Source organism: Electrophorus electricus, chromosome 6 (assembly GCF_041902795.1).
Source record: "Electrophorus electricus isolate QZ-2024a chromosome 6, ASM4190279v1, whole genome shotgun sequence".
NCBI classification, from domain to species: Eukaryota; Metazoa; Chordata; class Actinopteri; order Gymnotiformes; family Gymnotidae; genus Electrophorus; species Electrophorus electricus.
The window spans coordinates 18,032,932-18,059,623 of record NC_137502.1 but is presented as its reverse complement, the minus strand read 5'-3'; the positions used below and the strand labels follow the sequence as shown (position 1 = coordinate 18,059,623).

The 26,692-nt window shown below is 39.3% G+C and overlaps 1 protein-coding gene across 13 annotated transcripts in view; it reads left to right on the top strand.

Moving 5' to 3' along the window:
* Window positions 1-26,692, top strand: part of sphkap (SPHK1 interactor, AKAP domain containing) — an 85,239-nt gene that overhangs the window by 30,032 nt on the left and 28,515 nt on the right. For 2 of the 13 annotated variants that reach the window (XM_081715917.1, XM_081715922.1), the window contains exons 1-3: window positions 20,015-20,222; window positions 23,131-23,233; window positions 26,228-26,335. In XM_081715917.1, coding sequence (XP_081572043.1) covers window positions 20,188-20,222; window positions 23,131-23,233; window positions 26,228-26,335 — 246 coding nt within the window. In that variant the 5' untranslated portion in view covers window positions 20,015-20,187. Of the gene's footprint in view, window positions 1-5,221; window positions 5,300-6,334; window positions 7,399-20,014; window positions 20,223-22,641; window positions 22,932-23,130; window positions 23,234-26,227; window positions 26,336-26,692 lie in introns of those variants that run through there. The other 11 variants (XM_081715916.1, XM_027014468.3, XM_081715918.1 and 8 more) reach the window with 10 other exon arrangements.

The following is a 26,692-nucleotide window of genomic DNA, read 5'->3' as shown; positions in this document are numbered from 1 at the left end:
CTGTAAACATTTTTAAAAACCCTAACAATGGTATAATAATGTATTAACCTATAATTAATTTATAATTTATTTTAATAATATTGTAACGTAAATATCACTACTCATTACAATGCTGTATGCTATATTGCACCATACCTTTATAAATGAGGCCCTACCAATTTCACTGCTGTGAAAATCACAGACTGAAATCAGCCTTTTCCAGTCAAATATCCAGTCTTCCATGAAAAATGCAGGGAAAAAAATTAGTCTGATGCATGCTGTAACTGGACAATGCAGAGTTAAATGTCTTTTTTTTTAAAAAATGAGATCATCACACAGGGATTTTCCTACAAGTAGTAATGCATTTCATTATGCATTTTTGACCTGCACAAGTTATGCTTTTAATTTCTGACGTGGAGCAATTACCATTTAACATTACAGGTTACATTTAACGCTGGCATTACAGGTACAGCACTTCCCAGATCTAGATGAGCCATCAAATACTTCTGTTATCCCGAGGGATCATTTATCTTGTGACTCCGTTTTCAAGATTTACTCCATCCATACGCTGTGCCAAAATTCCTATTTCTAGATGTCATGCCAAAATGCAAGGGTTGCAACGTCATTTTCCAAGCCAGTCAAATTTCCTTTTCCTGCAATAATAGGTGGTTCTTGGCTACATTAAATGGCGAAAGGCACCTGGATCATCTTCCCTAAAGTACTGACTGGGTCCAGCTGCTCCTAATTTATACCTCTTATAAAGACACTGTGTTTCGTCTATGTCTTTGTGAAGTAGTGCCCCTGTTATCCAAAGCATACCAAGCAGTTCCTTCCCCTGACTCTGTTTTTGGATTCTTCTCTATATGGATTTTGCCTGCTGTTTGGATTTTTTTCTTGTTTTCACCTAGACTGTTTGGGATTATGCATTTATCATTAAACTTGTGTACTTGTTTTGCTTTACTTTCTTGTTGTGGTTCTGCTCTTTGATTTTTGTTTTCTCCATCCCTCATGAGTTTCACCTGTGTCTTGTTTAATGCTCATTAGCAGTCTTGTCGGTGGTTATTGTGAATCCATGTTTGCTGTTTATATTTGTCAGTGCTAACCTCTAAGTCTTTTCCTCGGCTCGTGTATGTTGTGTTCCTTTTTGTCACCCTGCTTTTCTTTGTTTTTTCTTTTTTTTTTTGTCATCGTGTGTTTAGTTAATTTGAGTAAATCATGCATCCTTGTGGTCTACATATTGGTTCTATGACCCTGGACTGTTCCAACAGTTTCTAGATTTGCCCCTGACCGCTCATCATTACAAGATCTTACTTTTAGCTCCCCCTCATGGATAATCTTCAGACTGCCAAACATAAGTGAGTGAGTGAATAATTTCAGGTGCTTCCCTATTTAAAAAGTTTGAAGTTGTGCCTCTATCAAATAAATATGTAATTTTTGCTTTTATTTATATACAAATATATATTTTTTGCTTTTTATTATTATTTCCATTGTTGCAATATACAAGCAGGATCATGATGCTTTCAAGAATGCCAGTTCTATGAAGACAGTACAAGCAATAGTAGCTCTGGACTGGATAGAGCTACTATTGTCTGTATGACTGTTGCTCAGCTGAAAATAGCTTCGATAGCATTTTTCCATGAAATGTGAAAGTTGAGAAGCTTTCTATTTTTATCCAGGGGTAACACGCAGCAGTGAAGAGTAAGGCAAAAGAAAAAAAATTAAATGAAACAGAGAACTGTTGCTATTGCAAATAATATTTGAAAATAAATTGGCTTCTCAGTTTATATAGTTGATGTATATAACCATGTCACTTTGTGTGTGTATATTGTTTGTTTGCAATTTAAAAATACATGTTAAATAATTTTTTAATATTCTGAAAGCTCGTAGGAGTACCTGGGATGGTTGCCTGTCCCTGCAAAGTTTAGGGGATGCTATACATGTCAAGGTCTGCAATCTGTGCCCAGTCAGTCATTGCTAGCAAACACACTATGCCCATTGAGGTGTTTTCTAGTTCAATATGTCCTGTTCCCTCACCTATGTTTTTATTTGGGAGCGAAAAACAATAATGTTACTTGGGATCAGGGCTTGTCTGGTTTGCAAGTACAGTGTAATTACAGGTAGTGCTGTTTTGGAAACAGTATAAAGTATCTTTTGTTAATGTCTACTGCAAGAAACATTACAATGAAAACACTAAATATTGTAAAAATTTCAATAGATTCAGTGGCCACAGTTTATAACACTCTCAGCCTCTCAGCTATCTGTAAGTGTGTCACAGTATATGTGCCTGGCTGTCTGTGTGTGTGATATATATATATATATCTATAGATATAGATAGATAGATAGATAGATAGATAGATAGATAGATAGATAGATAGATAGATAGATAGATAGATAGATAGATAGATAGATAGATAGATAGATAGATAGATAGATATATAGATATATATAGATCTATCTATCTATCTATCTATCTATCTATCTATCTATCTATCTATCTATCTATCTATCTATCTATCTATATCTATATCTATCTATATCTATATATATCTATTTATCTATATATATATCTATCTATCTATATCTATCTATCTATCTATCTATCTATCTATCTATCTATCTATATATATATATATATATATATATATATATATATATATATAGGAAATGTCACACATTCTAAAAGAAACAAAAGCTTGGTATAGTCCATAGTTTTTTAAGAAAGGGTTTCATCATTTGGTTAAACTTTTTGTGACCTGTGAAGCAGCTATAAACCACCCCAGTCATTACCAGATGCAGTACTGGACCACTTGAATATTCTCAGCTCTTATCTCCCTTTCTCCAATATATAGTGGGCCATATTCATATAACCTGATGGTAATCATGTGGTCATAAAAATGTTACAATCCTATTCAAGTCACTGTGATGATAATTATTGCATCAGTATCAACTTCCTCTATAACACCTAAATTTGCATTTCTTATGGAAAACTTTAGTTCCATTCTGAGTCACCTTCCTCCCCTAATATTGCAGTTGCACAAGTTTGCCATCATGCTTGCTCCAAACATAAAAAATGTACCTTTTAAAACAATTTGTCAATTAGCTCAATGGGAGCTTGTGCAGAATTTTATTGATGACTTGCATGTGTCATTGAAACATTGAAAAAAGATCATTCAATTCACATCAGCTTCTTACTGGGTCATTTACCATTGGACAGGTTCACATTGTATGTATATATATATATATATATATATATATATATATTTTTTTTTTTTTAGTTTTTGTTTTTTTTTAGTTTTTTTTTTTTTTTGTGGAGTGGCATTCTGTTAAGAATTGTTAACGCCATAAGCAAAACAGGACGAAATGCGGTAACACCATATATCACACATTAGCAATAACTACTTAATGTAAGTGAAATATCAATAATATTTACTTTAGTAATATTTACTTTAGTAAATAGTTCTACTTAAGGACTGTTTAGCACATAAACAAATACTTCTTCCACACACATGCAACTCTCTCTCCCTCATGTATACTCACTTATTTTATGTTTTATATCTTTTGACTGATAGGTTTGATAGGTTTACAGACTTAAATGTCTGGCACATGACTTTTTCATTGTTTATTATTTAACTGTTTAAATGACAGGGCTTTTTGAACTGTAAGTAAATGTTTCATTATAATTAAAGTTTGTTGACAATCTACTGAATTTGGTTGTTTTTCACTTTATTTGGAGTGTTCAAGTTCATGGTATATGATACTTGTAGTGGGAGGTGTAGTGAGTTATGGTGTATGACTGTTCTGCTGTCTTCAGTGGTGGTTTTATATGTATACTCAAGGATCAATTTCACTCATCTGTCAGTTAGATGAAAGTATTCTGGAGTTCAAACACTCAACATACACAACCACAAAACTGTGAAGGAGAAGTAATGGATTACATGCCATGCCTTTGTAACTGAACTGTAGCAAATTACATTTTTTACTTTCTTTCCCTTATTCCATTTTTTCTTTTTTTGACTCTTTCCCTTTGTCCCTCATTTTCTTTCTGTCTCTCTTTCACCCATTAAATTTTTCTGGTTTTCAGCTCCAGTTGTTAAGCCTAAGCCTCAAAACCTAAACTATGATCTGTGTTTCTGCAAGTGACACTGTTCAGAGGCTCTCTCAGGATCAATAAATAGCTTTGGTTGCATTTGCTAGGATATTTAAGGGAAATCTCTGAATGCACTAGACAGACACAGAGAGAGCACTTGAAGACTCCTCAGAGCTGAACAGGAAAGGGGGGAAGAAAAACCCCAAAAGAAACACACACACAAAAAAAAAACTGTTAGCAAAGACACATGTGCACACTTGCCCTCACACAAACAAACATGCAGTCATCACACTAGAGTTCATAACATGTCAGTGAACTGGATTCATAAGTGATTTATAGTGACCTGTGTGTGCACATGCATGAGCTAAGAGAAAGGGAGAAACAGCACTCCTACTTCAAAAGAACTTTGAAAAATTCATTCCCTTCACTGCTCCTGTTATTGTTTAAGGTTGAAACACACCATAGATCTACATTCTTCTCTTTCTTTACATATCACTGGTGTTCACAATTCCTTTTCTCTGCTGTACTGAATCATGCTGATATGTTTTTATTAATATTGGCTCCTCTTGAACTATAACTAGCACTTTGTTAACCTTTCAGTTTATTATTAAAATGCATACATGAATATATTACTTATTCAGTAAGAACATGACATTTTCAATTCTACTGTAGACACATTCTGCAAACAAGGAAAACAGGCTATGCCATGACTAGGGAAAACTCAGGGCTAAAAAATATGAAGGCTAGAAAACATAAACGCATAAACACATAAACGCCATAAAGCAAAGAAACACAATAAACAGCCAAGACCATGGCTACAACGCAGGGTTTAAATACATGAACTAAATGAAGGACAGGTGTGGAAAATCAAACGAGGGGCGGAGAAAACAAAACTGTGGCATGGAAATAAAATACACAAGACAGTGAAAACACAGAACATGGGAGGGACTAATCATGACAATTGTGAGGTTCTAAACATAATAACCACCCAAAGCCTTTTTTAGTGAAACATACACAGTTGTATATTTACACACTTGAACACTTTGAATCATATGGCTTAATTTACTGCAGCTGGGCACCCTTTACATAAGCCTGTATCATGTTTTTATCACATATGTCTCAACCATTAAATCAAATATTGTATCTCTTTTGCAGTCTGAATAAACTGGAGTACTGAGAAGAGATGGACATGTTGACAAACCTCTTCACTCTTCTCCAAACTTTTACCAAGAGGTAGGCAAAGTCTTGTATGTGATTCTCTGCATGTAATGCACATATACAGTCATATCAGAATATTATGATCACCCCTAGTTTGGAATTAATTTAGCCCAGGATGTCACAGATGCCACGTGAGGAGGTTTGCTGCATGTACAAAGAAGCGAGCATACCAGTCAGTTGTAGCAGAGTGCAAAATGATAAAGCCCTTGATTTGACGGCTGTCCAAAAGGGCATAATAATAGGGAGATGGGTGAACTGGCATCTCAAAAACTGCTAACTTTGTGGAATGTTCTAGAGATGCTGTAGTGAAGGTGTACTAAGAATGGACGTCTCTTACATTGAGTGCATCCCAACGGCACAACAGTGGTACCAGAAAGGAATGCCAGAGAGGAATGACTCCAGCAAGTGGTACCGAACTATCAACATCTCAGTGTGGTAATCACCATGCCACATTGCCAATGTTAATCAAGGTTCATTGTTAATGTTGCCTTCAGTGTGCACAGGAGTATCATAATTGGATGCTGGACACCTGGAAAAATGTTGCCTTCTCAGAAGAATCCAGGTTTGTGCTGCAAAAGTGGATGGACAGTGGTGTATGCATCAGGAGGAGAACACAAGAACCACCAAATACATGAGAACCACCTGCAATTGACAACTGTGGGCCAAACGCAGGGTGGCAGTGTCAATGTACGTCTGGAGGGTGTTTATCTGGCATGATCTTTGACCAAACATACAACTACATGAGTCTATGACTGCCAGGTTGTACCAATGGTAATCCTAGCAGATCATGCGCACCTGTACATGCTGATTATCAACAAGATAATGCCTCACCTCACTGCAAAAGGGTGGTGGTGTCCTTCCCTGGACAGCTAACCTGCCAAATCTCAATCCAGTGGAGCACATTTTGGAACAACTGTATCACCAGGTTCACTGTGCTGACCTACAACCACAGAGTCCTCCAGATACCTTCCGTCATCTAATACAGTTCATTCCACAACATCTCGCTAGCGTCATCCGAGCCAAGGGTGGTTATTCCCATTAGGTAGGTGCTCATAATATTCTGATATGACTGTATAAAAATCCAATAAAATGTGTCTCAATTCATCTTATATAGAGGTAGCTGACAGCCTAGGATGTTGTTATTGCTGTCACTGCCAAATCTATTAAGCTACTGAAATGCTCTGTCATATTTCATAGCTGTTAATTGTGCTGACAGCGTTGACCTTGGGGTTTAGGACAGCTATACATTGAGTATTTATGACATGTGTTATTAAAACATAACAAAAGACAAAATTGCTCATATGATAAATATTCTAAATCTCCCTTTTTCATGGTATGGCCCCACCCTATCAGACGTCTCCGTGTGTGTGTGCATTTGTATGGCCATGTCCTCCTCGTTATGTGTCGTTATCGTGAGTGTATATAAGTCTCTTGTTTAATCGTGGATGTTGTCTGTGTTTAACCTTGTGTTAGCATGTATGCTACATTGTCTTTTGTTTCTTGTCATTAAACATCACTGTGTTCTACACGGCTCGCCTTTGTATCCTGCCGAGCGTACTGACATTACAGAAACACCAACTGCTGAAGGATGCCCAGGAAGAAGAGCAAAAAGAAAAGGAAGGGGAAGAAAATGCATAACCACTCCTCCCCAGCCCTTGTGGGAAAACCCTTCATACTCTTGGGCACACTCTCCACTGGCACAACGCGGGAGAGACCCCCTGGAGAATTTTGGGGGGGCCCGGTGTATAGTCCAGAGTTGTACTCTTACAGACCACCATCGGACTACCAGTATCCAGAGTTGGACTCTGCGGGGTCCTATTATACCTATTATCCATATGAGGACTATCGGGAGGGTTATGGGGAATATAGAAGGAGTGAGGAGTCCTACGACGTCAGCCCCTGGTCAGACTCGGAAGTCGACTGCTTGTGGAATTCAGCAATGGAGGTGGAGGAGGCCCTTCATGAGGATCCTCCCTCTGTGATGGACACGTGGTCAGCAGATTCTGAGAGCGACAAGGCTACAGCGCCCAAGGCTATGTCAGAGGCATGTTGCTCAAGAGTCAGCAAGATGCCCAGCGTGACTTGCAGGGAGGCAACGTCAACAACATCTGAAGGTACTCCCTCACTTAAGTCACATGACCCCAGAGCTCCTGTGCCTACGCAGAATCCTCAAAGAGGCAAGAAGGAGGTGTCACCAGTGCCCACCCCAGAGACAGGAAAAATGGCTGGTGCGCTTCCTGGGACGTCTGCCCGAAGCCTGAAAAGCCACAGCCGCCACCCAAATTGACGAAGGGCAATCCTTCACAGGCTGGTCGGACATCAACCCAGCTGACAACTGGGGGACAGGCTGGAGTTCCTGACAGCTTCCCCAGATTATTTCCTAACCCTTTATGTAGTTATGTTCACGTACCTGTCCCTGTCACTGTACCCGTCCCTGTCATACTTAATGTGCCGGTTTCACTTTGTCCCCCTTTGTGTCTGTGCTTATTCCTGTCAGTGTGTCTGTCCCTGTGTCTGGTCTTGGTCCCTGTCTTCCTCCACTCTGTCCTGCTTGTGCTAGCCTGTGTTGGGTCGCTCAGTCCTCCAGCCTCACCATTTGGTGTTGGTCTCTGGTCCGTAGCCCTATAAGCTGGTGTGCCGGGAGTCGCGCCATTGGGGATCGGCTCTGTCATATTACGGGCCCTCCTCCCAGATGTCTGTGTGTGTGTGTCTGTGTGTGTGTGTGTGTGTGTGTGTGTGTGTGTGTGTGTGTGTGTGTGTGTGTGTGATTTTCTGGCTTTGACCTGTTTCTGGACTCTTTTTATTTTTCTGATGTTCCTCTGGCTGTTTGATCATTTTTTCCTGGTTTTGACCTCTGTCAAGGTTTTGACTATGAATTTGGACTGCCTATAAGCAAGTTTCATTCGATTTCACCCACAAGCCTCTGCCAGATTCTACACTTTTATACTTAACAACTGATGCATGTGGTAGCCTACATTGCTGTAGTTGATTAGTTCTTATTGGCTTTTGCTGTGAAATTTCATGTTTTTCAGTGGAATTGAACCATCAACCACTTAGTTATTTACTATACCTATCACTGTCTCCACGTAACTCTCAGAAGTGTTGGCCGTCCAGTACAGTAAGGAGAAATACTAGCACACCTCTTAGAACAGGTAGAGCAGAGGATTTTTAGATGCTTTTTAGGACTTTCTGTGGGAATGATAACATTAATTTGCAGCTATCTATCATGGTGCAGTGCTGAAGGCTTTGCAGCGGTGAAGAAACATTTGAAAATGAAGAGGCAAGCACTTCTGTGTGGCCTGCAGATATAGGCAGAAGAATAATACCTGCAGGATCATAAATCTGGCTATGGTTGACCATGTGCAAAATGAGCTGGATGAGTCAGAAAGTGTGTGTGTGTGAGAATGTCTGTGTGTGCGCTCTTGTCCGTGAGTCTCTGTTTCTCTGAGTGCTTATGGATCTGTGGGTTTCTGTGCCTATCTATATATGTGAATATATATTGAGTTAATAATTTTACTTACTGCAGTCAAGATAATGAAACAGAATGTTTATATGTGTGTGTGCGTGCACGTATGTGTAGTGTGGTGTGTGTGTGTGTTATCTCTGTGATATACCACTGGATTTGGTATACCTATGATACATAACGTGAACTCTTTCACATCTGTGTGTATTAGATCTGGGCTTGTATGTGTGTGTGTGTGTGTAGGGAAGTGGAGTGGGGGAAATTACTACATAATTAAGCATTCATAACCCCACTCTATGAGTGTATAATTAGGCAATACTCTCTCCCACACAGGTGGATTATAAAGACACGTGGTGTAGATTTGCTTTTTGTTTTTATCTACTTATTTATTTGGTGGCAGGTGCATATCTATATAGGTGCCTCCAAGTCTTACTGCAGCTGCACATCATTACACCTTCAGCCAGTATCAAAAAAAAAAAAAAGCCAAGATCTATAATTATAAACTCAGCATCCATGTCTCCTCTCCTCTAATCTCCTCTTTCCCCTCTCCTGTTTGCTGGGCAAACCAAAAGGATCCCAGCACTTTCCAGTTTTTATTTTATGTGAGAGTATTATTGATTGTTTAGATGGTTCTAGGCCAGAACTGACTAGGGTCTTTTATATGTCCACAGTGAGGTTATTTTGGTGTCTGCCAATGAAACAAATTAGGATTCAAGTTCTCAGATACAGGTTCTCAGATGTCTGCTACAACTCATTGGACAGGATATTTGCTGGCTCTCTTTTGAGTATTTAGCAGCGCTATTGATTTTGTGTGTTTCTGTGTGTGGGGGTGTGTGTGTACATGTTTGTGAGAGAGAAAAAGAGAGTGTAAGAGACTTATTCCAGTCCAAACAGAGGTCTCATTTCATGCATTGATTATTGCTCACAACAAAAGGTATTTTGACCTTCACCTAGTCTTGTGTGTGCACAACCACATGCACTCCATGAACACCAACACAGACACGTTACTGGTTATCAGTAAAAGGCTCTGTTAATAATGGTATAATGTTCCCTCTATGTTTGGTTCTATATATGTTGTGGTACTGTTATTATTGGAATCCACCATGAATTTGTTTATTTCCTTTTTCTCCTGCTGTTCAACCAAATAAACCCCATGAAACTCAATCTTCATGAGCATTAACAGAATGCTCATGATATGCCTACCCTCACTACAAACTCAGGAGAAGGAGAAGGAGAGAGAGAAGGGGGTAGTGGGTGTGAGCTAAGATTTTTCTAGTGTTTCAAACAAAATGAACATGGTTTGGAACCAGCATATTACCATTCTCCTATCAGGAACTGAAGATGCTTGCAATGGAGTTCCTGGACCAGTGCAGCTCTTGACAGATGTTTCTTAAAGATTAACACACCAATCACCCCTACATCCACCCACCCCTCCTGAGTTTACTGGCATGTGTTCATTTCTGGCCAGGGTAATTTCATGGCCTATGAGCGGCGACTACAGAACTACTCCTGCTGTCATGTCAACCTGCTACCGATTTTAATAAGCGATAGCAGTCTGATCCAGAACATTGGCCCCAGGGAGCTCTGAGATAGGTTTAAGCAGGGGGCATGAGAGGTTATTAGCAGGAGGAGGAGGTGGGGAACAGGAGATCTATTTTTAGTAACTTCCCTGTGTGTGGAGGCATCTGTGGATCACATGCTCTTCGTCATCACAGCACTCCATTCGTGTGTTCCACTGTCTGCTCATGAATTTTTGAGGAGGTGAAATCTTTACACTCATTCAGCTCAACTCCTGCTTCATTCATTTATTCCACTGTATACACCGGCGTTGTTCTGTTAAGGAATCAGCTTGCTCTATCACAAGATAACTACCAAAAAGCTCATTCTTTATGTCTAGTTTTCTGTATTACCTTTTATCCTTCATACCTGAGGTGTGTAGAATAGCCAAAATCAGTATTCAAGAAAAAGAAGTTACTTTAAAATAATAATTACTCAAGTAAAAGTAGTTGTTTAAATTATTACCTAAGTAAATTAAAGTAAAGTAAAAAATAATCTGGGGAGCAGGAACAAACAGGAGGTTTGTGGGTAATGTAGTCAGAAGTGGTCCTAGTCCGTCCGGGCTGTGGGCCAAGTAGTAAGTTACTTCATCAGATCTCATTCAATAACATGGAAACCAAATAAAAATAAAACCAAATAGGTGAAACTTATATTACTTTTAATGCTGAATTCAAATCGGTTTTTAGAATTTTTCTGAGGCATGTTTTTTAAACTTTTCTCCCAAATGGGCCAATATGCCAATTCCTACCCAGCAAGAGATCTTGTAATACAACATCTAGCAACTGTAGAAGGTGCAGTGAGCATGTGCTATCTTTTAGACACATGATGGCAAGCATCACATGTTTTTGAACTGGTGCCTGTGCTGTAAAAGTACCCCAACCCACTTGGAACACTGCAACACACTCGGAAGATAGCGTTAACTGACTTTCATTAGCAAGCATGAACATACAGATGTCCATAACTGGCTAGTCGTACAGTGAATGACAGGAATGGATTAATGCCATCCCTCCCATCAAGAGAGCAGCACCAATTTGCTCCATTGGACTCCCAGCCAAGGATGGCTCTAGTATCATTAGAGCTTGAGGCAGCAAACCCCTGATGAGAGGCTAAATGCTTTTCTGTTGCACCACACCAAGGCAGAGAGCAGCCAACACACCAGACCAATGAGCCAGGTCTCTGGTATAGAGGATCACATGTTTACTGCCTGGAAGACCCAGTTCTGAGACCAGGGTGTGGTTGCTGCCCTTCTGCCCTCAGGTGTCAATGGGGGTGCTATCATAAAACAATGAGGAATGGTCAAAGGAGCCACGGGCTGTGAGGGGATGGTGTGAATTCCATTGTGAACCCATGGCGATGGGCATGGGTGTAACAATGTATGAAACATAGATGTGTTAAGTACACATGGAAGGAGATGGCATTTTGAAGAATTAATCAATTCAAGCACTTGGGATCTTAAAGTAGAGGGTACAAAGTCTTTATCTGGTGTGCACTCAGGTGGTGTAGGTTCCAATTCCCTTTCCCTCTCTATTTACTCCATGATTTCCCATCTCATAGGAACCATGATTAAGTCAGTATGATTGATTAATTCTTTAATTGCTTGCTCTGTTTTCCCCAAACCCTAGAAAGAGTGTCTGCTTTAGCGTTTTTTGATAGAAGGGGTGGACAGAGCCCTCCAACCAGTGCCTCCACTCCTCTAATGTTAACTTCATGGCCAGCAATTCTTTGTTTGCTAAATAATAACTATTTTCTAAGTCACTCAGTTTACACAAGAAGAATGCATATGCATGGAGTCTAGGAAATTACCTCACTGTTGCAATAAATTGTCCCTACTTCTTTGTCTGAAGCATTCACCTCCACTATAAAGGGTAAAGATGGAACCTAAACATATTTCCTGTAGCAACCTTAATATTTCTTCCATTTGCTGTTTTTGTCTCAATAAGTGTTCTTCAAAATCTGCTGATTCCCTGTTACAGTGAGGTACTGAAACTTTGGAATTAGAATCAAGTAGAGGTTTACTGAGATTAGACAGGAATAAAGGTCATAAACAGGCAAGGTCAGAACCAGAGATGTCAGTCTGCACAGGTAAACAAATTTGTAATGACAGGCAAAGGATTTTAATGAAAATCCATGGCAAAAGGACTTTCCAAACTCTTAAGTAGTAAACAGGCAAGTGTCAGAGCCAAAAAGAAAAAAATAATAGCGTAGAACCTTAACCTAGGAAAGGGCACTCCAAAAGGTAAACCAGAACGACAGTATACCAGGCGAACAAATCCAAAAAGGCTAGATAAAAAGACAAAAATGATATACCAATATAATATATACTATATAAAGTAGTATTATAGTAGTAATATATATCAGGAAAGACTAAAAACATACAAGTATACATAAATGTATCACAAATGATCAAAGACTGAAATGGGACTCTATCTTGTTTTTTTGTTTGTTTGTTTGTTTGTTTTTGATAGTTTGATTTGATTGTTGATTTAAAGGTTGCTGAAATATGCTTGCACTTTTTAACATTCCTATAGGCCAGCTGTTCCCTGGGGGTATTGTTCAGACAAAAAAGTTAGCCTTATAAAACTGATTCCTATGTTATGATAGATTCAGAAATCATAAACATGATAGACCCAGATATAAAATAGCACAATTTTTTCAGTAGATTTACATTTTAATGCATTTAGCTCTTGCAAAGTGACTTACAATTCTGACTTAATACAGTTTGAGCAATTGAGGGTTAAGGGCCTTGCTCAGGGGCCCAGTAGTGCCAACTTGGCAGTGGGGGACTTCAGAAGTAACTTTCTGATTACTAATCAAATACCTTAGGCACTGAGCTACCACTGTCTTATATATTTCTGACATAGCAACATCAGATCATCTACTGGCAGCATCAGTTGGTCTTCAGGTGGGACCAGGACATTTTAGTAGCATGCAAATAAAACAGGAGGTTAGATCTGTAAAGATAAACACCACATGGACAGTCCATGTGCCAGTGAGTAGCATGTGCCAGTAGATGTGCCAGTGAGTAGCATGTCGCTCTGGCAGGTTTATCACATGTTGAAGCTGGTGGATGGCAATAGTGAGAACTGATTACCCACCTCACAAGGTTCTAGGGATAAGCAGAGTAAATAAGAGTAAGAGCTATGTTCTACACCACCACTTTGAAGTAACCAGAAAGAAAGTCTGCCATTGCTGTATTTTTGTATTGTACTTTTATTTCTTTTCTTTCTACCTTCATTTTGGTATACAGTTAAGCTTTATACAGCACCCACAATTGATATTAAATGTTGGATATTGTTTTACTACAATTGACAAAGTCTGTATTGGTACAGTTATGGTACTGGTGTTTCCTTTTTTAAATATGAATCTTAATGGAATGATGAAATTTTCCTTAGAGCTGATTAGACATTAACTGTGAAGTTTCCCACCTCGGTTGAGGGAAACTGAGAGCCTTTTTATGATACAAGCCTTTTTATGATACAATTGTAATATGGGGAAAGCAGCTTTTAGATATTTAACTTAACTAGCATGCTCTCTACTGTGTTTTGAGTCCAACATGAAAGCATGAAAAAAGACAGCATGGGTTGTGTGTGTGTTGGTATGTGTGCATCCATGCATGTGCATGAGTGTGCTTGTGCCTGAGTACCTACTTGTGTGTGTGCATTTGTGCGTGTAAGTGTGATGCATATTTGTGTTTGATTCTGTGTGTGGATGTGCATATGAATGTGTTAAACTGTTCTATATTTATGCCCAGGGCATTCTTTAACAAATTGAAATTCTGTGATTTGATGCCCTGAAGGCACTATTGATTGGTTGCCATATGCAAATCTCTGACTTACTTTCAGAATTTTTTTTTGCTTTCATTCTCTCTCTCTCTCAATTTAAGCTCTAAGTGTAAACGACTGACTGTGTGTCTGTGCATGTGTGCTGATTGGTGAGGTGCCGTTCTTTCCTGGCTGCTTTGTGGGACTTCCAGCAGAGCTCCACAGGTTAGAAGTGAGACAGAGGCACATCTCCCAGGGTAATAAGGCAGAGATAGGGGGCAGTACTGGGGGCGGGGGGTGATCCCAATCACATGCGGCCCCACAGATATGGTAGAATTACATATCACAGCTCTATATCATGGGATTCTTATTGCAGATGTAAAACTGACTTTTTATAATTGGAAGCTAGGTCACAAGCTTCCTTTGACTGTAAATTATCATTAACATTAGACATACTATCTCACACACCCCCACACACCACATGAGGACGGGCCGGCCTATTGAGTTACTAAAGCCAAGATTACCACACAGATGATATTCACTAACAATCAGCTCATAGCCACACACACACACACACACTCACACACACACACACACACACACACACACACACACACACACACACACACACACACACACAAACACAAACAAACAAACAAACACAACTCTCTCTGTCTCTCTCACTTTTATTCAGATGTCATTTCTCCTTATCCAGACCTCATGACAGTGCCTTCAAGGATGTTTTCTCTGACACACTGCCATATTCGCTGATAAGTCTGATTCTAATGCTGCGCTGTGTTGGGATAGAGAGGAGCCCCTCCTTCATGCTCTTTGAATGACTCATGTTGCTCTGTTTATGGTTTCAGGAGCATTAACAGCATCTCTCACATATAATAACCACGATTGATATTTTTGATGCTATTTCTTCATCAGAGGCCTGGTGCTGCTTTTCAAAGTTCAAAGTTTATTTGTCACGTACATAGTCATACATGATATAACTGGCAGTGAAATGCTTTTTGTAACTGCTCTGTCCGAGCCGAGGAGAGATACAGGGAAATGGATGTTGTTTGATAAATAAATAAATATGTTCTGATGGATGAAGAGGGAATGTATAATATGCATATATACAATGTACAATTTCCAGATTTTTTACAATTTAGAATGTAGTTTTTATTTTATTTAATTTTTTTAGGATCTTATTGTGGACATACACAGAGTAGTCCCCACAGTTCATCAGTTGCCATGATTCAGGGCCCTAATGGCCTGAGGGAAGAAGCTCCTCTTCAGTCTCTCTGTGCTGGTCTTCAGGCAGCAAAAGCGCTTCTCTGACCTCAACAGAGAGAAGAGCCTATTGTTGTGATGGGTAGGGTCCTTCACAATCCTCCTAGCCTTGGTCTGGCACCACTTGTAATATATGGTCTGCAGGTCAGGAAGTTCCGAATGAGTGATGCGCTCTGCTGAATGCACCACCCTTTGGAGTGCTTGTCTGTCCTGCTTGGTGCAGTTCCCAAACCAGACTGTGATGTTCCCCATGAAGATGCTCTCAATAGTGCAGGTGTAGACGTTCCACAGCACCTTGGAGGGCAGTCTGAAGTCTCTTAGGCATCTGAGATGGTAAAGACGCTGACAAGCCTTCTTTGCCAGTGAGTTGGTGTGACGGGACCAGGACAGGTCCTGCGAGATGTGAAGTCCAAGGTACCCGAAACTGTCTACTCTCTCCAACGTGGTTCCGTTAATCCTAACAGGTTGGTAGTGCCACTCCTGCTTCTTACTGCAGTCCACAATCAGTTCCTTTGTCTTGCTGACATTTTGGAGGAGATTTTCCTGGCACCAGTTTTCCAGGTGTTTAATCTCCTCCATGTAAGGCCCTCTCAACATTGTCTGAGATCAGGCCCATGACGATGGCATTGCCAGCAAACTTGACAATGATGGTAGAGCTGGAAGTAGCCACGCAGTCATAGGTGTACAGTGAGTAGAGCAGGGGGCTTAGGATACAACCCTGGAGAGTTCCAGTGCTGAGGGTGAGGGTGGATGAGACACAGTTGCCCACCCATACTCATTGTGCTCTGTCTGTTAGGAAGTTGGCGATCCAGTCACACAGGGATGGATGCAGTCCTAGATCCTCCAACTTGGTAGTGAATCTGGAGGGAATGATAGTATTAAATGCTGAACTGTAGTCGACAAACAGCATTTTAACATAATTACCCCTCCCTTTGTCCAAGTGGGTCAGTGTGGTGTGGAGCAGATGTGTAATTGCGTCATCAGTGGAGCGGTTTTGGTGGTATTCAAACTGCAGTGGGTCGATGGAGGCTGGCAGTGAAGAGGTGATGAAGTCTCTGACCAGCTTTTCAAAGCACTTCATCACGACCGATGTGAGGACAACAGGGAGGTAGTCTTTGAGGCAGGAAGGCTGAGGTTTCTTTGGGATAGGGACAATGGTTTTGTGTTTGGTGACTGGTCTGTGGTATTCTGATGTGTTTGATTGTGGTCCACAGTGCCCTGATGTCTTAGTGTGTTAGCAATAGTGCACACTAATTGAATTGCTGAGACCAAACACCTGCTATTCCATTTGCTCTGCATGCTAATTAGTGATGCTAATTAAGTTGTCTGAGGCAACAGAACTTTCTCCAGGCTAATAAACAATCAGAGTAATCCATCCACTTTCACACACACACACACACACACACACACACACACACACACACACACACACACACACACACACACACACACACACACACACACACTCAAATTAACTTACACAGTCCCTCATGGGATGCATACTAATACTAATAATTGATACAAGAAATCACTCTTCATCTTGATTCTAATAAGGTTGTATGTTCTTATGTCAGTGTGAGGACTACTGAGTTTTTAGAATGTTGAGTGTGTAATAGTTTGCTCAGGATTAACTGGATTAAGGACACTGGTTCCCTAGTTTCACTGAAATGATTGAGAACAGGCCATTATTAGCAGACAGAGGAACTGGGAAAGAGAAAGGAGGAGCTGCTTTCTCATTCATAGTCAAAAGTATATCAGAGTCAAACACTGTGAAGTTCCAGAAAATCATGTTTGCATTGGCCAAACCTCCACTGAGAACCTAATATATATATATATATATATATATATATATATATATATATATATATATATATATATATATATATATATATATATATATATATATATATATATATATATATATTGTATGCATATATGAAAACTTCCTCTTTTCATATGTATGTATTTACTGATGGTCAAGACAGATGCTTCATTCTCATAGTAATTGCTTTCAGTAAGACAGAAACATAGACAGGGAGAGAAAATAAAAGAATAAATGGTAGAAGAGAGTGGGTGTGTGAAAGCAGCAAAACTGATAAGCAAGAGACTTTTGTGTGTAAGGGTGGGAGGATTAGAAAATGGTGACAAGAAAAGGGAAGGTTGCCAGATAAATTGTAAAAACACAGAGATTCAGACATGCAAAGACCCACAAACAGGACATCAATCCTGTGAGGGTGTGTGGTGTTTGTGTTGTGCATGTGTGGTGTGAGAGCATGTCCTGGCACAGTGCTGTTCTGGATTATGATGCACTCAGCAGCAGTCCGGAAACAGAATGTGCCAACAGCAAGCTCTCTGCTCTTCTGCACACATGCATTCACCTATATAATGATTAACCTACTCTTATATATATATATATATATATATATATATATATATATATATATATATATATATATATATATATATATATATAATATAATATATAATTTCTGAGGCTTTTTATTAGAATACAGAAAATCTGTATGCAGTATTTAAAATCTATCTATCTATCTATCTATCTATCTATCTATCTATCTATCTATCTATCTATCTATCTATCTATCTATCTATCTATCTATCTATCTATCTATCTATCTATCTATCTCCTCAGGCTTGCACTCTTTTTCTACTACCATTACTTGCAATACTTGTTACACACACGCGCGCATACACATGTGTGTTACAGAAACACACACATACACGTGTCTACATGTGCAGAGTATTATTGAGGCTCAGAATGTTTGACTCACGTGGGTGTAATTAGTGTTAATTGCACAGTTAATCAGTATAATCACTAAGAGACTGCCTGCTGCACTTGTTCTGTTCTGCAGATTTATGATTGAATGTGTGTTTGTATGGGTGTGTATGTCGATGTGTATCCTCGGCCTGCACTCATAACTCACTGATTTGACCTACACTGCTCATTATAATAATCAAACACTATTGCCAAGGCAGAGACGCATACAGATTTCTGTGCAAATCAAGTGTGCATGTGTATGTATGTGTGTCTTTGTCTGTGTGTTTGAATGTATGCACTCTCTTGAAAGTGTGTACTCTCTCTTTAAGAATGGGATGACTGAAAGACATAACTCATCAGACTTAGGAACTAGATCTGAGTAATAATCTCTCGAATATAGCCTTCTGGTATTGTGTGTCTTATTTTAAATATTTTATTATGAGCAGACACACATTTGCACAAATATACAGGCAGTCCATTAAGATACCATCTTTTAAAGATGTAAACATACCTTAGCTACCTTGGCTATCCAACATCTTGCCCCCCAGAATTATTTGACAGATTACTGTCTTTATGGCATTTAGATTACATGGAGAATTAGCATATCATTAAAACAACAGGGAATTAGTATTTTATTTGCATAACTCTGTGGTTAGCTGTAGCCTTTGGAATAATCACAGCTCTTTATGAAAGATTCTGCATAGAGATCACTTCAGCAGTCCATAGCTTCTGGAACTATGCACCATGTTACCTATGCATATTCAATAAACATCCCTGTTATCTGCTTGCCCTGCTTTAAACACTTTCTTTAATCAGCACAGAGGCACTAATCATGGCAGCTGAAGATCAAGCGCAAAGCACTAGGGCAAAGCAGGTGTGTATTATATCAGACAAGACTCAAGATGCAGACTGTGCAGAGGAGTCCCTGAGACTATCCAGCACCTAGTATCAGTATACAAGATAATGGCAGAGAAAGCACACATTAAGACACACATCCAAGTGGCATGGATTATATACAGGAACATATGCAAGGCATATGTGTGCACATGAGCTGGAACCCACCCCCTCCACCAGTCCAAATGGGAGCCACAGACAACTGTGAAGAACAACAAGGCTAAAAGCCTATGGGATCTCCAGATCCAGACAGATAAATAAGTTGTGGCAAAAAACAGACATTTCGATAAATATGTAAGATGCAGAAAAGAGCTGTATTAATTGAGTCCCAAGTGACAGAAACATCCAAATGAAGGAAAATTAAGTGTTAAAAAAATACCAGGGACTGAAACAGAATGCAGAGAATGTGAAAGGTTAACACTAGGGTTGTCCCAATGATGACAGAGGCACTTGGGTCTTTGACCCCTAAGATGGAAGAGTGGCTCCAATAGATCCCAGGAATGACAACATCAATCTCAGTCATGAAGAGCTCAATCCTCGGGTCAATAAAAAATACTGTACCACAACCTCAAAGTCCCAGGCCCAAAAGGATTTTTACCACTGGAAGAGTAAGCTGATGAAGGACCTCTATCCAAAACATCCTCTTCCAGTTTCTCTGTATCTCTGTATCTCTGGAAACCATATATATATATATATATATATATATATATATATATATATATATATATATATATATATATATATATATATATATATATATATATATATATATGTATTCACCACTTGCACTCCTCCAGGATGTCTTTTTTCTTCAAGCTTGGGTCCTCTATAGATAGATAGATAGATAGATAGATAGATAGATAGATAGATACCATGTGAGATGCTATATATAGAAGCTGGATGTCTCTTTTTGTTGCTATCTATTGATGGTTGGCTTTTTGTCTATGAGACTGTTCGAAAGATGGTTCCTTTCTCACACACACACACACACACAAAATCCAAAAAAAAAACAAAAAACACGCGTGACGCACAGCGAGGCACGAGCACTGGAATTCCTCCTCAGCTCAGATGGCGATGTGCTCGTACTGCAGGACACATTTACTTGGCTGCAGAGGATTCCAGATTATTTAGGGATATAACGTGCTCCTGTCCGTTTCTGGTCCGAGGCGGAATGGCAGGGGCAAAATGCCTTCTCAGAACTCCAGGGTATGTTTGCAGTTTGCATCTTTACGGATTTTTCTCCTTACGGTGCACTTGGAGTGTCACCTCAGAAGCAACGTACATTTTCTATGTATTGTTCTTTCAATATTAGAGGGAAGAATTTTTTATCGTGTTTTATTAGGAAAAAAACTTTTACACTTGCGTACCAGAAATAGCTGCAGTCTCTGCCTTGGGTCGTTCATGAACTGAAACGTGGAATCATGTTTTATTTTTTATAATGAGCCCTTAGGTTCAGCTGTGTACGGTGATCGATTGTTAGTGTAAAGAAGTATTTCTCTGGTGGCACGCGTATCCCGGCGATACACGGAGACATGAGGCTTCAAAAGTGAGCATGTAGCGAGAACAATTTTCGACTGAAAAAAAAGTTGTATTTTCCCCACCCATTTGTGCCAGAGGTCAGATACAGTGTTTATATTATAAAAACCGAAATTATTTATTTGAGGTTAGAGATGGAACTATAGTGTTTTCTAGTGTTTCCAAAAAGGTTGATGCTTGCTGAAGATCCGAGTAAGTCTAACATAAGACAAATAAGATGTTTGTCTTAGGTGGCTCGTGACGTTATTTGCTAGCATTTAGGTCATAACATATCCCGTAACCTCAGTCCATCGGTCTCGTTGCTTGTTCCAAGTCCACTTTAAATTCTGCCTCATTAAGTGAGTTAACCTACCTGCCTGATTTGTGATGAACTAATACTACATTTATAGCAAGTGTAACAAGTCGATAACCTGTCCTGATACCTGAGCCCAGTTAATGTCTTGTAATTGTGGTTTGCAGGGGCGGAATAAAGGTGTGAAACCGACACTAAGATGTATCACCCCCGTTTCATCCCAACCCCGGAATGACGAGATAACGGCGTCATTCTAAAACCGTAACAATGACGAAAGCATGTATAATTCACACATCCTTTCATTTAAACCCACCGGTGCCTTGACCGCGCCAAATTAAAAGTGGAATCTGTCTAGTAATGAAGTGGAATGAACACTGGTGACCGAAGAGGCGCGGGAAAGAAATGAGCGTGACAGCTGTGAGCAGTCACGGCTCGCTCGATTGTCTTTCTTAATGAAAAAGGTCAGCGGGAGCGGGAATTACTTTGATCACAAAAAAGATTGAGTCAGTTTAACTAAATAAATATTCCCAAGTTAAGTAACGTTAGTATGTTATAAGCTCACGTGAAGAAAGAGGTTAGTAATATGCCAATAAGTACGCATTTGTTGATAGTTTCAAGCAAAACGAATTCCCGCCGAGTTTTTTTGTTTGTTGGTTTTTTTTTTCTTCAGGAATACAGGTTTATAAAGACGCGGATCAAACAGTGTGTGTGTGTGTGTGTGTGTGAGAGAGAGAGAGAGAGAGAGAGAGAGAGAGAGAGAGAGAGAGACGAGCGAGAGAGAATGAATGAATGAATATATCTTATGTGTTGGTATAAGTGAGGGCGCCTGGTATAAGGTGAGTGGACACCTTTGATGTCCTTCACCTAGCCGTTAGAATTATGTTTGTCTCATTTATTAAATAGTTTATTTATTTATTTTTAATCTATTAGCAAGGGATATTACCAAGCCAAATAACTATGCCATATGCTTTTAAAAAGTTCATGTTTTGCTGTAGGTGACCTAGGCATTGTAGGTGACCTGAGAAGTGGAAATTTAATTTGGTTAGACATATACAATTCATCAACAAAGCAGTGCTAAAAATTAAAATGCCATGATATGGCTCAGTAATAAAATATTTTGGAAAATAGGTTTGTGTGGTAAACAGACTTGCTGGGGAGGCAGCAGTAGCTTTGAGGGATGGTAAGAGATCAGAGCATGAATTCAGTGGTGGAATCAGTCTCATATAAGTTTTCATAATCCTTGCAGGACTACCACATTATCAGCAAAATGTAAAAACATGTTGGACAAGCATAATAATTAAAATGAGAAGAAATAATACTGTATAGAGATAACCATACATAAATTACAACAGCAAAGAATAACTGCACTAGAGTTTAAATTAAGAAGAAGAAGAAATACATACACACATAGCTTTTTGTGGCTCTTCTGAAGGCCTATAGAATTATTAGCACAGAGTGCTTTGATGTATTATTGCACTGCTATCTTTTCTATGCTGTAGGTGAGGATTATTCATTCATGTGCTTTGATGCTTGGATGCCAGAAGGCTCTAATGGATCCTCTGAGATACATTTGTATATCTTAGTCTTCACATTAACCCCAAACAAACTAATAGGCGCTGTGATGAGAAAATAGCCCATGACTGAATTCTCCCTGTGACTGCATTCTGCTGGGATGATGGAGGGATAAAGGCAGATACACTGTTTCATAGCCTGAACAAACATGGTTTATTGAACATTAGTGGGGAGACATGAGAGCACTGAATAGCATAGTGTGTAGCAGCATTTCACTTCTGTAGAAACATATTTATTTTTTAAAGCACTCAGCAAAATGTAATTATTGACATTGTTTTTCCCCCACTCTTTTTCATGGCATGTACATTAGCCAGTTAATCCTGAGGTGTTTAACTGAAATGCTGCCCCATGCTGATTTTTTTATTTTTCTCTTGATTTTGCTAATTTACAAGTCATTGAAGAGGTAGAACAATTTAGGAACTAGTTGCTGTTTGATACTGATTTTGTCCTAGTCAGCCAGGGCAAGTCCAGATGTACTCCTTTCCAGATGTGCCCTGCGCTCCAATCCTGTACCTGTATGTGAACCACTGGCTATAGAACTCCTCTCCCCATTGCTAAGACACTCAAACAGAGCAGTGCCTAATAATTCTGTCTTTCTGTTTCTCTCTTTCTTGCTTTTTCACTCTCTGTCTTTGTCTATCTCGCTCTTCTTTCTCCCTTTCTGTACTCTCTCTCTGTCTATCTGTGTGTCTTTCTCTCACTGTCTGTCTACAGTAATTTCCAGCCTTCTGCCATGTTTGAGGGCTCTGACTCTGTGGACACAGAGGGAGTCAAAACAGAAAGTAGCCTGGGGTCATCTGTCTCAGCCTGCAAGAAGGTATACCAGTGACTCAGTGTGTGTGTGTGTGTGTGTGTGTGTGTGTGTGTGTAAGTGTGGGTGTGGGTAGGTGTTTGTGATGCCCTTAGTACACAGTGATGTTCAGTGATACATGCTAATCAGATTAAGTCACATTGGTGGCTAAACAACATATCCCATTTTTTTCCTTCAGAGAGGCAATCTTTTATTTCTTTCAGTGAGTATGATTATTTAGTGACTGACTCTTCCATCGCATTTTCCACACACATACTAATACACACAGAATGACAGAGTCAAAACAGGACAATAACCAGTGGTGTGCAGTCAGAACCTTCTAACCCTTTATAAGAGGTGTAACAAAAATTGATGGAAAAAACATACATATTTCCTCAGTAAAGTGCAGTTTATGATTTTTACTATGGTATATAGTATATAGTATATATAACATATTCTGAAGAAGGGGCTATAGCATTATTAGCAAAACATCACTGGCTATATACATGCTAGCCAGCTTACTTTGAATGGCCACAACTTGGGAGACAGAGATAGGCGTGTACCTAATTATAAAGTCTTTTTCTACCTTTCAATGAAAGCTTTCTTTCAATGACTATCTCATAATAATTAAGCAAGGTCAGACAATTTAATCTATAAATCTTAGCCATAAATGAAAAAGTATATAGTTTCTGTAGGACAAACTATGAGAAGAAGATCAGGCTAATAACTAGCCTACTCACCACTTTTATTTTGTCAACTGTCACTGCATTTTGTGGGCTTCTGAGCTGTTTTTTTTTTTTTGCTTTTTTTTTTTTGCTTTCGGGATACAGAAGGAGTACCCACTTTATGCACTGTATGCCACTGACAGTAACCCAGTGTGTGTATATGTGTGTGTATGTGCATGTGTATGAGACAGAGAGAGAGAGAGAGAGAGAGAGAGAGAGAGAGAGAGAGAGAGAGAGAGAGAGAGAGAAAGCCAGAATTATCTGGCTGAAATGGTTAGACTTTGCTCTCGCCAAACTGTCAGTGGCCTCCACCACTCTCTGCTTAATGGATTGATCCTAAAGTGAATTACAGTTGCACAGCAGATTAGTATTGGATGACTTCCTAGCTGATGTGCTGTGAGTTATAGCACATGACTGGTTTTTGGTGCCACTTTGTTGATTTAAATTGTAATATACCCATTCTGAACCACGATGCAGCCTTGTGTGAACATACGACTATCCCGGGCATAAACAGTGTCAGAACAGATGGTACACACAGCAAGGGCAGAGGAAATACACACACACACACACACACACACACACACGTGCGCGCGCACACACACACACACACACAAACACACACGTGCGCACACACACACACCTCAAACATGAACACAGACAATAACACAAACACACAGACAAATCAACAGACATGCTGTAGTCAACACTCACTATCAAGTGAAGTGAAGTGCAGCTTTACAAATGTCCAAGTCCAAGCCATCAGTGAGCAAGTCTGGGGCAAGAGTGGCAAGGAAAATCTGCCTAGAGCATGTGGAAGAAACCTTGAGAGGAACCAAGACTCAAAGAGGGGGCCCATCCTCCTCTGGCTGAGAACGGTCACCACTATAAATACTATAAATTAACTATAACTATAAATTAACCTTCTCATTGTTATACACACTTCCAGATATAGACAAACACACTACATGAAGACTATAGTGCGTTATATGTTTTTAGCAAGTGTTTTTATCCTTATGACACTGCCAAAAAAATTCTGACATTCAAAAAAGAATGTCAGAAGAGGTATTCTTTGACATTAAACATATAATATTATTTAGAACATTATAAACTATACAGATTAAATTTTAATTTAAATTAAGTCTTTACTGAACTTAATAAGATATTTTAACTAATTATTCATTTAAAAAAATTATAATTTTTGGCAAGATATATGAAGAAATGAAGAAACAAGCCAAAATAATGGATTGCATGTCAGGTCATGGTCTCAAATATTTATCACACACACACAAAAACACACACACACACACACACACACACACACACACACACACACAGAGTACTTTTTATGCTACATGTGCATGAAAATGTGCATCTTTTAACTTTTTAGGTTAGAGCATGTCTTACTGTATTAATGTCAAAGGCAAATGTATTTATATAGCACTTTCTACTACAGCTGCTGTCACAAAGCAGCTTTAAAATTGTGCAAATCCAAGCCCCTAATGTTTGTGTAGGCAGATCATTCTGGTGTGTGTGTGTGTGTGTGTGTGTGTGTGTGTGTGTGTGTGTGTGTGTGTGTGTGTGTGTGTGTGTGTGCGTGTGTGTGTGTGAGAGAGAGAAAGAGAGAGAGAGACTGTGTGTGTGTGTGTGTGTGTGTTGGGTAATAGTGGCTATTTTTTCACTGGACAGTGGGGAAATGGATTATATTATAGATCATTCTGATGTGTGTTTGTGTGTGTGTGTGGGGGGTTGTTTGGCTGTGTGGGTATTTGTGATTGCCTTAATACACAGTGATGTTCAATGATACATGCTAATCAGATTAGTGGCTAAACAACATATCACAGTATGTGTCAAGCCATTTTTTTCATAGAGGAAATCTTTAGTTTCTGTCAGTGATTCTGATTATTTAGTGACTTTGTTTAGTCCACTCACCCATGTATGTAGTGTTGGATCTGTGTAAACTGATAGAGTGACTCTCCCATGTGTGTAGTGCTGGCTGTGTGTAAACTGGCAGTCTTTCACTTGTGTGTGTTGTGTTGGCTGTGTGTGTAAACTGGTAGAGTGATTCTAAGGTGTGGGTAGTGTTAGCTCTGTGTAAACTGGTAGAATGATTCTTCTGTGTGTAGTGTTGGCTCTGTTTAACTGGTCAGTGTGGAGGTGTATCATAGTGAAAGAGCATCCACCTCCAGTTTCTCTGTATGTGAGTTTATGTAGAAGCAGTTTCCTTCCATCATATCTGTCTGATGCAGCTGTGTGCTAAATGTTCATTTGATTAATTTTTTCTGTTTGTGTGTGTCAGGTGCTGTGCAGTAACAGTGTTTTGGACTCATCTGAATACTGGATGAGAAACAGTAAAACTCTCTGCAGAGTTGACTTCCTAGAGGCCCAACACGACAGGAGCTGCACTGTGAGTCACAGACACCCTCAGCAGACATACACACAGACATACACACATACACACACACACATACACACACACACACACACACTCATTCCCATGAACATATGCATGCATACACACATGTACACAGTCACTCACATACACACACATGTGAGCAGAGGAATACCTAGTCTTTAATATACACATGTGAATGATTATACTTGCTCAAAATAATATTTAGATGTTTACACATGAAAACATGCAGTATTGTCTGTATACAAACTTTATAAATATACAATCTTGCACACACACACACACAATTATAAACCAACAGCACATATGTATGAATTCAATAGAATTAAAAGGCATTGGTATTAGTTCTGG